The sequence below is a fragment of the Helicoverpa armigera genome, chromosome 1 (genome assembly GCF_030705265.1).
Source record: "Helicoverpa armigera isolate CAAS_96S chromosome 1, ASM3070526v1, whole genome shotgun sequence".
NCBI lineage: Eukaryota > Metazoa > Arthropoda > Insecta > Lepidoptera > Noctuidae > Helicoverpa > Helicoverpa armigera.
Window position 1 is genome coordinate 5,332,288 of NC_087120.1, and position 13,430 is coordinate 5,345,717.

Consider the following 13,430-nt stretch of genomic DNA (forward strand, 5'->3'; position numbering starts at 1 on the left):
AAGTATTTTTAAAAACCTGTGATATTAATTTAATATGAATAAAATATAACATCATCAATAGAAGTTCCACGTCAGCACGGTGGTCGTGACGTCACACGACAATGCACGTCGCACGCACACATGCGCGCACTAATCACAACTGTGTGTGTGAGAACGAATCAGCACGAAGCATTAGTACATTTTTCATATTTTTTGTTTCAATTTTTCTTTTATTTTTAAGGCAATGAGCCGGGGTGTTTTCTAATAACTGTTTGATTAATTATAGTGTAAACCAAATTGATTTGACCAGAAACGGGTTCTTTGCGGCGGCTTCGTTTATGGCTTTCCAACAATGCCGATTCAATTTTGGAACTGAGCCGTTCAGGTTTCCGCCGACTGACCGAGCGTTCGGCAACTTCAACGAATTTGGAGTACTCACTAATGATCAAAAACGGGTACGTATTAACAATTTTTCAACACAGCTATAATTTTGTTGATGTTACGAGAACACTGTTCCCAACATAATTCCCATTATAATGAGTTAATAGCAATTAGGTACTGTACTTGTACGGATAAATTTACATCTGAGACTGCTTAAAACACATGAGAGAGAATAGAATAGTTAGCTTGTAATTTTTAAACATCCTATGTACTTAGGTAAGTGAAAGGCTAAACAAAGTTTGGCGCGGTCGGTTCGTGGGACCATCTTGTCATGATGAGTTCTTCCGTGTTTCCGAAGACACGATAAACTGGTGGATCTCTGCTACCATTTGAACATCTTTAGCAGTCTTTACAAAGTCAGAAAGTTTGACAACCGGTATTACCCGGGTAACTGGGTTGAGGAGAGATCAGATAAGCAGTCGCTCCTTGTAAAACACTGGTACTCAGTCGCATCTGGTTAGACTGGAAGCCATTCCTAACATATATTAGATTATTTGATACTAGGCAGATGATAATGTACTCCTACATAAGTCCTTGATTACTTTTTAAATGTAATTTGAATGTATTTGCAGGTGGTGCCTCGTCGCTTAGAACTTGAGAAGCTGCGCAGCACGACTGCGAAGGAGAACTCGTGCACGCTATGCTATGATGCAGACGCGTGCTGCGTGCTCGAACCCTGCAAGCACCGGTATCGACTACAGTTTTTTGTTATTAAGTCTTTTGCAGAACTATCTAATTAGGATAAGAGGTGTCCGATGCGCTATTGTTCGCCTACAAAATATAATTTTGAACTCGGAACCAATGATGTAGAATTGCAAAAGATAATTGACCTACACAAAACACTATTCTTAATGGAAAATCTTTAAAAGCATTCTACGGATTTTAAACCAGTTGTACTCAATTTTTATGATACAAAAATAACAGTGTAGCAAGAGGCTCATCTCGGTATCAGTTATGCTAAGAACAGCCCTTTTTTTGGCAAAAAATGCTGTTACGCATCCCTTTCCCGTCGGGGGACGGGAGAGGGGTGCTAAGCACATCCCCGAAATGTTTTAAATGCTTAGGCAGATTTATAATAAGTTTATTTGCACATTCCAGCGGGTTCTGCTCACTGTGCACATCTCAGCTGAAGGAGTGCCCGATGTGCCGCGCCGCCATCGTGAACGTCACAACAGAGAACACGTGACAAGAGGACTCCTCGCTCTCGACGATCAGCGAGCTCAACAGCCCCAACATCACCTTCGAGGAGTCCCCCTCCCCGCCCTTCAACCGCCGCGTCCCCCATCCCCTCACCCCCAACGGCTCCTCCACGACTACCAGCTCCTCCTCCACCTGGTCCCCAATGAACCCCAACTTCCCCGAAGACGAACCCCGCGATATTATCGCCTATGTAAGATATGAATAATTTCGCTGTTTGCTGTTGACTTCTGGCTGATCCGTGTTATTCCTATAGCAGACATCGAGTACATAACGTTGTTATTTGTTGATTGACGATGGCGCTTCTGTACATATTTGCACGGAGTTTGCGCACTTTTGTTCTTGTGGTTTTTGGAACGCAATGTTTTTTGACCATCTCTACCCTTTAGTTACCCTTTAGATACTACCTTCCCCCCACTCTATATAAAGCCTGCATTTGCAACCAATATTGTATATTATGTCCCAAAAACCAAAAAGAAAGTGATCGAATGATTGTAACATATTGTTTATCTCAAATATTTAATTAAGGTTAAAAATAGAACATAATATTAACAAGATTGATTTGATTGATTGTACGAAATGAAAAGTATCAATCAACATCGGCCAGCTATGACGGAATAACGTCTGATTATCTATAATAATATAGTCTAATAGTTTAAATACGTACATATAATAGTCTTTATCTGGTGCCACTATTGGGGCTCAGAATTTGTCTCTGTGAGACGCAGTTTAAGTTTAGGACTATTTTGCTATAAATCAAAAACTATGCCAGTATATTTTTATATCATAGTTTACTATTTTTCTATATTAGACATGTCCTCCGTAATGTCTACCTCTTTCATTACACTATTCTCCGTCCGTTATCGTATCTCCCACCGTAAGAGTGACTAGAGAGGCACCTGCTTAAAACATCGATAAGAAACATAGATAATACGTTTGTTTATCACTAGTGTTTTTCTAATTCTTATAATCTTGAAAAACACGGGTAAATGAGTCCTCAGGATGAGCCACGGTTTGCCTTACGTACCTTGCAGTATTATAAGAGAAAAACTTAAATATTTTTTACACCCGTATCGGGTTATGTACTCGATGGAAGAAAATGTCTAAAGTGCGCGTCGATTCTGGTGGTCTTGCAAATGCGTCGTGTGAAATAATGGTGCTGTGCAACCCGACTGTGGTCTGTATATACCTATAAAACAAACAGCCTACCAAATATTTGTGAAGGAAAATATATTTAGTTAATTCCAAAACTAGAATAAATGTTGGTGATATGTTTTGTTCATGGTGCTTGTGAGACCACTCGAATGTCGATGTGCAATCATTCACCAATTCATCGTTCACTCACTCTTCCAACTGTCATGGTGGTAGAAACTAAGCTTCACATTCCTGAGCAATGTCGCGTTTGTTGAATAATTATTATTAAACGTGAATAGTAAAGTTTATCACAGATTTAATTAAAATACTGATAGTATAATAAGTGTATTCCATTTGCATTTACTACATAAAGTTGAAAAACACATGACAAGGTAATTATAATCCTGATGAAAATGTACTTGACTTAGTTTTAGACTAAACAAAGTGCTAGTCACACTTGAAACATGTGTCATTGCTAGTTGACATATACTTTATTTAGAAAATAAATACTGATATATGACGGTGCCCAAAAGAGCTTTACTGTCGTAGTATTTGTTAAAATATTTTTACACTAATCTTACTTCTTTAAACCATACTCATTTTGTTTGTAGACACAGTAAATTCAATGTCATTCAACCCTGTAATAACGTCCACTATATCTTGAATAGTATACAATAGTATTTTCTTTAATTAAGAAATTTAGCGCAAACGTATTTGACTTTTGCGCAAAATGTGTTATTTTGCGCAAAGTCAATGTATGACTACAAAAAAAATAATTGTTGTCATGTAACAATTAGATCGCTCCACCTTGCAGTTTATTAGACTGTTTGATAGACCTTCATTTATATTATAATCGTTAAATCATTCAAACTTTGTGTTCAGTTTTCTATGTCGTAGAAATTTTGTATTTTTTAAGTTATCTTGTTGCAAGTTTCATACAGCGTTAATTCTTTCTTAGGTACACGTAGTGTGTGGTTGTTATGTGTTATCCCTGTTATGCAAGTGCGGGTAGATATTACGGAATGCGTCTTTATATCTTTAAGTAATTTATTCTGTATTTTTTTTTAACTTTGACGTTTGGAGACGTTTTGTTTTTTTCTTATTTTTTACTGGACTTTATATTACTATAACGACCAGCATTTTTTCTCCTAATAAACCATTGATTGGTAGAAATCTAATCGATATAGACTTTCCCCTTTACATAGTAGGTAGTATGTAGTTTCAATATCTCTTGTAAATTCATAACTTCTCGTGATGGTCGTTACGCCCAGGCTTAAATGGCGTATGATGTCCCTGACTAACGGAGACTGATTGACTGCTTGGATTTGGCTTGAACCTACTTTAGATAGTTTTTCGTAATATCCCCTCTCTTTTCCACACTACCACTTGGTTTTTTCATTGTTTGTTTATGAATAAATGTGACCCCTGAGTACAATGGAAGCCCAGCTTTACGCATATGTTTGCATGTGTGTGTTTCCAATCCCTGTAACATACTCAAATATTAAATTAATGTTCAGGTAATACACGAATCACGCAAGAATAAGTCTCCGTGAACCGACATCAACTCAAATATAATATTTTTCTTAAATTATGTGTTTAATTATATGTGTAATTTCTTCGTAGGAATACGTACTGTTACCTTCTAGATAAGATTTTCCGAAATCCAGCCAGTAGCAAAAATACTATATCGTCACCGATCCATGTGTGTTGTCGTTTCCATGCTGTCCCAAATATACAGTATATTTCATCCATACATTCCTTAAACAATATAGATGTTGTGAGTTTATGACATTAAACCAATTGGTGTCTATTTAAACTTACTAGATGTTAAGATTACTTGTCGAAAGTGTCAAGTTAAGCGCACAGTTACCATCTAGGGGGTTTGTGAGTAAAGCACGAAGGTAATTAATACTTATTAGTGAAATAAATATATGTATATTCAAATATTGTTATTAGACTAGGAAATATAAAAATAAATTCATCAATTTCGATCCCAGGTGAGGCCTTTCATAGTTTTAAAATGGAACTATGGAGACTGCAAAGCGACCACTTTATGATACTCGGCTTAGGAATGATTCAATGGTGCGATAAAAAATATCGAATTTAGTATGTAAAATGATGTATAAGGATAACCTGTGAATGGTCTTACCATTTAAATTACAATCCATTAAAATTCTACTACCTACTATGTTTTGTTGATAAGACTATTTATTTAGAAGATTTTTTTGTTTGTAATAGAATTAAGAAAATTAGGAACTTTACTCATTGCCAACGGAGAATTAGGTACTTACTCATCAAATATTAAATCATTTTCTTCACTTGTATGTTTGCACCAAAGCTCTATATGATAGCTTCATTTCTTTTTAGTAACTTATTGAGTAGGTAAAGTTAATTGAAAGACGGTATTATTTTCGATGCAAAAATTTATTAATTGTAGGACTAGGATTAAGTATGATTTTTCACTTAACTGTAGATTCGTGCCAAAATTTTGAACTTAGGATTTAACTGCGAAAGATTTATTTATGATCTTAGTGCAACGTTTCTTCTCTTAACTTAAAAAATATCTAAGCGAAGTAATATTTATGCTGCTTTTAAATAAAATTATTATAACAAACACGGCAATGAGAATGCCAGTGAAAAGCTTTGTCGTCCAGAGAAACATCACATCCCACGTTCAAACAATAAAATTAGCTCCTGTGGATGAAATATCGACAAAGAGACAATCTTTCTCTTTGTCGATATTTCATCCACAGAGATAGATTTATTCGTTTAAAATTACTACAACAAACTTTCTGAAAAAAAAAAAGATAGGAACAGAACATAAATTACCTATATCAATTAAAAACAAACGAATTTAAAAACTATTTAGGAACTGTCTCACAGTTGACGTTCAAGTTAGATAAGTAGGCGGTTGATTATTACATATTTACATTTAGAATAAGGTAGATGCCAGTAACCAAAATTCATTAAACACCTACAATATCATAGGGAGCCAAAACTCCTTGAAACCTTTGCAGGGTTATTTATGACGTAATGGCCTATAATATAGTAGATCTTAAGGTGAAACCTAGTCACTTGTACAGTACATAATAAGATGGCCAAATTAATTAGTACCTACAATATTAACATTTAATGGGATACCATCTTCTCAAGAACTTAAATAAATACTTATGGTAACTGCTAATAAAAACCGCTTACTTAGAATATATAAAAATATGCGTCTGTAATTTTGCTAAAAGTTTAACATTTCGAATATAACGTTCAAAATATTTGAGGAATCATGTGAAAAATGCTACAAAACCTAGTCTCGAAATTGCGTTATAATTTAACATATTATAAGTAAAGAAAATGATCTCTCTTAGTAGAATGATTGTGTAATAGGTACTAATCACGACTATACCTGTCTTTATTCTGAGAATATCATACCTTTTTCATTAAATCCACATGACATTAACAATTGGATTAGATCGAATTGTACCGAGACAAGTAAGATTAGTTCATCCAAATTTATATAGGTACCTACTACCTATATTACAAAATTATTGCAGAAATTTACCTAGATGATTATTAAATATACCTACTTAGATCATTTAATATAAGAAGCCGTTATTTACTTATTTCAAAACTGTAGTTGTAGGAGAAAATCACTCAACTATTACGCATTATTTATTATTAAATTCAGCTTTTTGTCAAGGCAAGGCAATGGGGTAGCTTGCTTAACTTTGTATTTTAGAATTTGTTGAATTCTAGATAAATAGATTACCTAGAATTACTGCCGTGGTGGCACCGGCCACCCACTGTGCATTTATTGAAGGATAATTTAACTTTTCTTGCATTGTATGAACGATAAACGTACAACGATAATTTATTCGACATTTTTGTAGCTGTTGCTAATTTAAACCCCAGAGTCTTTCCATCTATACACGATCCATGTTTTACAGCTTTAGATTAATTGTCTAGCTATTAAAAATTAGGCGATTTCGCATAATTCTGATTGTCATTACTGCAGTAGATTGTGATTTCCAACACTCGTTAGTCACAAATAAATGTTCAATGAAAGTATCTGTTTTATTTTGCACGTTGAACCCCTTACCCCCTAAGTTTAATCACCCTTTAAAATACCTTACCTATAAATTTATAGAACAACGTATTTTCACTTCTCCGCCTTTAAGCTCATGAAAGCTTTTCACTACTACCTTGATAGTAGAGCGTGTGTTAGAAATGTCACTGTCACACTAAAAGTTAAGAAACCCCAGGAATTTTGATCCTGGATCTTTTCCGCAAAAATTAGTCGATTTATTAACATGGCTGTTAACGTTATCAAACAGGAGAAGCTCGAATTCATCATGATATCCCGTGGCCTAACCTTCATTGAGATGGATTTCAAATGGGAATACCTAATCTCTTTAACTCGGTTACATGGCAACCTGATACCACGCAGCTATTCCTTCTGATTCAGACAACAAGAAGACTTAAGAAGTGGGTTCATGAAAGCCTTGTCCCACTTACACATTTTGGTGAATCTACGAATCTGCAACTTTCGAGTAGTGTAACAATTAGAGGCATTTTCGCTTCTTATCATTTGAAAGAATACTTATTCTACCCATTGACTAGGTAACAAATTATTTATTTATTGAGTACTTTTTTTGGAATGTGTCACACTCAAAGTATGTTTACTAAGTGTGCGCGAGTACTGCTGCTCTGAGATGCTTTGAGGGTCTAACAACGAAAACTTACTTTTTATCGATACTCATGTTGCAGCTCGTTTAGGTACTTAAAAAAAATCATATTCGTCTATTACTTTAGGATTTACCTACCCATCTGTTTAAAACACAAAACAGGAAGGTCTGCTAAGAATAAACTCTGGTGAAACCAAGTTACTCAGGACGGTAACTGAAGAGTAGGCGGGGTAGATCCCAAACTGCGCAGTTTGTGAAATCGGCCTCCAAACAGCTTTAACGTAGGTACTTACCTATAGAACAATGTATACCTACTCAATCTGACTTGAAATGATCATGGCTTATGACGAATTATCCATTGAGTTTAATAACTCTTATTGTCGTATTAAAAACTTCTGATCAGTATCAGAGGTTTTAATTACCAAATCATTCAAACTTTATCCTAACAGTTATACCTATAAACCAGTGAAGCTTCATCTAGGTCTGCTCCTTCTGAAGGCTAGACTATCTAAAGGGGCCGAACACCACGCTCAGGTTTATTTTTTTCCTAACTGATATTCTTATATTTCATTCGAAAGCATCTAACATCTTACATTTATTTGTTTCATTCCAAAACTGACGTACGGTAGTTGCCGAGTCAGCTTGAGTTCTCCTATCTTTTGCGCCTCATTCAACAACAGGGAGGGGTAACTAATTATCGATTCTTCTAGCTCTAACAAATGGCGTTCGAGTATTCAGTTTATCGATAGCTTACTGGGCTGATGGTTGTTACCTACTGAATGAATAATATAAGACACGTTACAAAAATAAAACGGATCAATAGAAAAAGTCCATGCATAGATAGCACCATCGCTACAGGTTTCCCTATAAGACCTAGGTATTCTATGTAGCTCAATGTCATAATACCAGACTCACAAATTACCAGTGCAGTTGAAACCAAATATTTGTTGACATGAAAGAATAATGTGGCAGGTAGCCACATTATTCTTAAGTAGACAAACTATTAGACTAAAATAATGTAATTACATAAAAAATGAATGTATAAAACTAATAATAATCACCAGATTTGTAATTTGGTTGAATATTTGAATTCTGTCGTAATGCTTGATATGAAAACCAAGCATGGAAAACTTTGGGGAGGCCTTTGTCCAATAGTGGACGTCTTTCAGCTAAGATGACGACGACGATTCGATGGGATTCCAGACTTCACTTCTAGCGGCAAACAACGCGGCGTACGCGCTTCCAATGCTGCTCCCGAATATAGGGCCTAGCCTGTAGGCTCGTGGCAAAACCCGCGAGGGTCGGATGGGTCGTGGCTGTCATTTGAACACCGTTAGCAGTCGTTCCGGGTAGTCAGAAGCTAGAAAGTCTGACCACCAGTCTTACTAAGGAGTAATGGGTTGCTCAGGTAACTAGGTTAGATAGGCAGTGAAAACACTGGTACTCGGCTGCGTCCAGAGTGGAAGCCGACCTCAATATAGTTGGGAAGAGGCTAGGCTGATGATGACCTATTACGATGCAGACTGGCTGAATCTCAATCCTGATCCCTATAGGCAGGGGTACCCATATCTCTGGCATCAGCATACAGGTACTCGAGCAAGCAAGGCAGTGACAATGGACGGGGTAACTCGACTCCGCGTAGGCAGAACGGGCCAGCTCCAGTCACTCTTGACCAATAATGCTTTTAATAAGCTAACTAATATGCCCATATAAGGTGATTAAAAAACCTGCAGCTCATTCGGTAAGAAGACCGTAAACTCGTTAGAAAGTACCTGACTGTACTTTAGATATTTTGTAAATCTGTATTTTAGAGATTGTGGTATCATGAGTCTGAACCTTTTAAGTGTATATTTTCTTAACCCCTTTTGAACAATTACGATTAAAACCATAGGCTTTATTTTAATTGAGCCTCAACACCATCGGTCCATAGCATAAACAACAATTGCATAAACCTACAAGTTTATTTTACGCAGTTGTCTTGTTTCTGCAGAGACTGGGTACTTGAGGAAAATGTAAACAACAAAGTGCGGGTTTACTTTTATTTTAGTATCAAAGCTCTTAAAATCAAAGACTTTATAAGTTTGAATGAATTTATTGATATTTTAAACAGAGTTTTTGTTTGAGATTCACACGACGCCGAAGACTTCGCCATCTGAAAATATGAAACACTAATTAGTATTTATGGTTAAAATAATACAGGATAAACAAAAAAATAGTAAAAAATCATACACAGACAAAAAAGTATGCTACAAAAAATATATAGGATATGCAAGTAAGTACACGATCGGTTCAAAATAGGAAATAGTAAACATAAAACGATGACGAAGACCCTCTCTCCGCGTAGACTGGTCAGCACCAAAGAAGTCAACAAAGCTGGCTGTGATATGCACATGAACATCATAATGCACAGCCACTTTGTTGGCCCCGTGGCACTGCGCTCGCAGGCTCCAACGCGCCACCAGTTGAGTTCCATTCAATGCTCGACGCTCATCAAAGCTGGCTGTGATATGGATTGACAGACACACACAACAGCCACTTTGTGAGCGACGAGACATTCGTCGCTGTAGAATGAAGAGTTATTGCAGTAAATACACGTTCGTCGCAACGTCGCCCAGCCCAACTCGTCAAAAATGGCTGTGATATGAGTCGGCGACATGGCACAACCATTTTTACGAATGGGCCACGGACCCGCTTACCAACCGTGTTGTCAAAGTCGTGGTGCTCTCCGTAAACCGACCACATCAAAGTGGCTGTGATATGATGACGGATACATTTCACCGCCGCTTTGACAGGCTAGGCCCGGGAAACCATTGACTGTTCTATTCCTTAGGAGGTCTGCGAAATGATGTGTGCAATGCAGTCATGCTCATCAAAGCTGGCTGTGATAGCTACGTAATGACCTATAACAAGCCGACTTTGATGGCAAGACCACACTTAATTTTGGCCCAAGTCGAATCCAATTACCTATCTGTGAAAATATTCAGTAAAAAATATGTTACACACAAATTAAGACTATTTAACAATAATCAAGAACCACTAAATTTCGGTAATACGTACATAAAAATCGGTAATACGGGTATAATACATACAAGCATAATATCGGACAAATGTTTAACAGAGTTCAATAACTATACATCTTTTATATTATAGTAATCAAAATAAAAATACTTTTACAATTTCGTGTAGTACTTTTACAAATTCTGTATCTTACAAACGTTAGGGCCGAAACATATAATAACCGGGTTGGGGCGCCGCAACGCTAAAATCGACAATTTGCGCACGTCGCACATAAAAATGTTTTAGTATGGTAACCAGTTCCTCGTAATTTTAAAAAGTAGATATGACCGGCGCGGCGCAGCAACGCGACTGTATTTCGGCCGTTATATAAAAAAAAATACATAATAATAGACAATAATTATTTTCGAGACTAATAATAATTAATACAAATACAACAAATACATAGTTCGATTTAAATCCAAGAACTAAATACCTACATTTATTTTAATTACAAATAAGCAACACAATTTTAATTAGTCCGGCCATAAATAAATAATTTACACAAAGTCAATAACGTTGCAAAGTTAATTATTTCACGATAAAATTACTCATTGACACAATACTGTTTTCGTAAATAAATAAACATTGAAACGAATGTCATTCCAACTGTGTGGGACTACATTTAATTGCGATGGAGAATAAATACAAACTTAAATGTAATTATGAAGATTTGCAAAAGCACGTGTAAAATGCGAACTGTCATCACGATCGCACTTATGGCCAGACTATTCACAATAATAACATTACATACATACATAGAAAAACGAAAGTCCTATCGCAGTAGAATCATGATATTGTTTCAAAAACCTGTTAACAGCGTTGAACCGTCAACGCGTCGAACGTAAACATGAATCGACGCCACAAGCTGACTGGTGACCCCAAACAATATTTTTTGCGTTATGTCTGCAACGTGACTAAAATCAGGTCGAAGATGTTGGATTATCAACAAACCCTAAGAAGGTGGTTTTGAAAATATGGTAAAAAGAATTCCTAGTCCCATTTTAAGTATTATTCTTTGACTTGTTGTCGGGAAATTTATTTATTTTTTATCAAAAGAGGTTGCAAGTAGGTAAATGCAGTCGAAGTTGGATGAAGTTAACTGAATTGGCACAATGCCTTTGCCTATCCTAATCAGTGTTAAAACAACTCAGTCCGTACTTTCTAGAAGTCGGAAGTCTCAAGTTGAGCCAAGACGCTTCAATACTAGTTCGAGATGAATCTAATATTACGAAACAGAATACTCGATTAGGCTTTATTCGGGTTGTCAGAATTATTCATACTTTAAGATGAGTAATATACAATAATCATTGTATTGCGAATTCGTTTTATGTCTCTATTATTGTATGCACTGTAAAAAGCTCGTTTGTTTAGAAGTTGTAAGAGCCTACTTAATTTGGAAAAAGCAGAGAAGAAAAAATGCATCAAGCATGCAATTTATTTAAGAGATTATTTTAATATTAATATTTAGTGATCATTTTTTTTTATTTAAAATTAAATAGCTTTGCCAATTTAAATAATTCGATGAGATGCTAAAACGGGTCAACTTACTAAGTCAGAATCCTGAAGAAACTGCAGTCAACTCACGAAAAAAAGTAATTAAATGAAAAAAGTTTTAGTTTAGCGCGCGGAAATTATTTAGCAACGAGTGAAGTTACTAAAGAGTTTTACTTGAAGTTGAATGATCAAAACATGAAGTCGCGCGTGAGATTCGATTATGAAGTAAGAGAGCGCAATGTTAAAGTTGGACCGGACTGTGGGTTCACGAGTGCTTGCTGAAGGCAGCCTCGGCTGAATGCCTGTAGCACAGTGCCGCGCTTTCCGCCAGGCCGAGGGCCCACGACCGAGGCCCGCGCATGCGCCCCGGCCCCGACGCAACACTGCACCACCCAATACTACACATAAATGTGTAAAACCTGCACACAAAGTTGCATTTCCTATGCTTTTTACAACTTCAATTTCGATATAACTTAAAATCTGTTCGGCGAGTCCCGCAAAGCATGTTCATTTATTTTTTCGTCGGCATGCTCAACAATGTGGTTTTAATTTGTTTGTCACAACTTTTATCTATTATCGCCCGATTCAATGTAACGACTCTTTTAAGGTAAATTAATTTGTGGGGGTTTTCGTTTGAATAGTGTTAGATAAGTTTTTCAGGCCTTCAGGCTCAGTGACAAGTGAAAATAATTAAAAGTTTTAATTGAAAGTTCACTTATAAAGCTCATTATAGCAAACACTCTAGTACAAAGCTAGTGATTAGTAAAAGCTCGTTATTTTACGCTTTAATATGATAAAAACCCATAATGCTGTAAATTGTATTAAGTGTGTACCTAAATGAAAATAAATTAGACGACTATCACAGTGTATCCTGGACCCAAACCTATTATAGTATTCTCAATACAGTAATATATGTTATAAATCTGCACGATAATTAAATAATTACTATATTTATTGTGCCACTTAAGTAATACGTCGAAACCACTCTAAAAACTAGAAACCATACTGAAAACTATTCGTCTTCAACGTTGTAAAATTATATTGCATCGGTTATCCACAACAATCGGGCAATTAAAATTAAGGACCCGAGTTCTCTGTTGAACTATACGCTCTCGAATTCACTCGACTAAGTAATCCATGAATAGGAAACTCGGCAATCGCTAATCAGCTTATAAGCTGCTTTGGATCATAAAAATACTACGTGCATTTCATTCATAGAATAAAATTCATGTTTTTAGTATTTCCTTCCTAATTGGATAAAAGTATTAGTAGGATTTTCTAACGATCATTATACAATATTGAAATGCAAGCTAGACTTCTCTTTTTAATACAACAGATTAATGAAAATCTATTTTATTAAATCCGAAATGTGTATCTAATTTTCTGCCCGTAATAAATGCCAAACTTATCTATCTAAATAAAATTAGCAGTATGCAACAAAACATACCA

At 35.9% G+C, this 13,430-nt stretch overlaps 1 protein-coding gene and 1 long non-coding RNA gene across 6 annotated transcripts in view; one reads left to right on the forward strand and one right to left on the reverse strand.

Moving 5' to 3' along the window:
• Nucleotides 1-5,965, forward strand: part of LOC110375734 (RING finger and SPRY domain-containing protein 1) — a 31,183-nt gene extending 25,218 nt beyond the window's left edge. For 2 of the 5 annotated variants that reach the window (XM_049835719.2, XM_021333986.3), the window contains 3 exons: nucleotides 266-434; nucleotides 993-1,108; nucleotides 1,519-5,965. In XM_049835719.2, coding sequence (XP_049691676.1) covers nucleotides 266-434; nucleotides 993-1,108; nucleotides 1,519-1,606 — 373 coding nt within the window. In that variant the 3' untranslated portion in view covers nucleotides 1,607-5,965. The remainder of the gene's footprint in view (nucleotides 1-265; nucleotides 435-992; nucleotides 1,109-1,518) is intronic. The other 3 variants (XM_049835725.2, XM_021333988.3, XR_007510362.2) reach the window with 2 other exon arrangements.
• Nucleotides 5,966-9,502: 3,537 nt separating this feature from the next.
• The window catches only part of LOC110375772 (uncharacterized), a 32,195-nt gene continuing 28,267 nt past the window's right edge, over nucleotides 9,503-13,430 (reverse strand). Inside the window, exon 6 of the long non-coding RNA XR_002429504.3 lies at nucleotides 9,503-9,582. This is a non-coding gene — a long non-coding RNA (uncharacterized LOC110375772). The remainder of the gene's footprint in view (nucleotides 9,583-13,430) is intronic.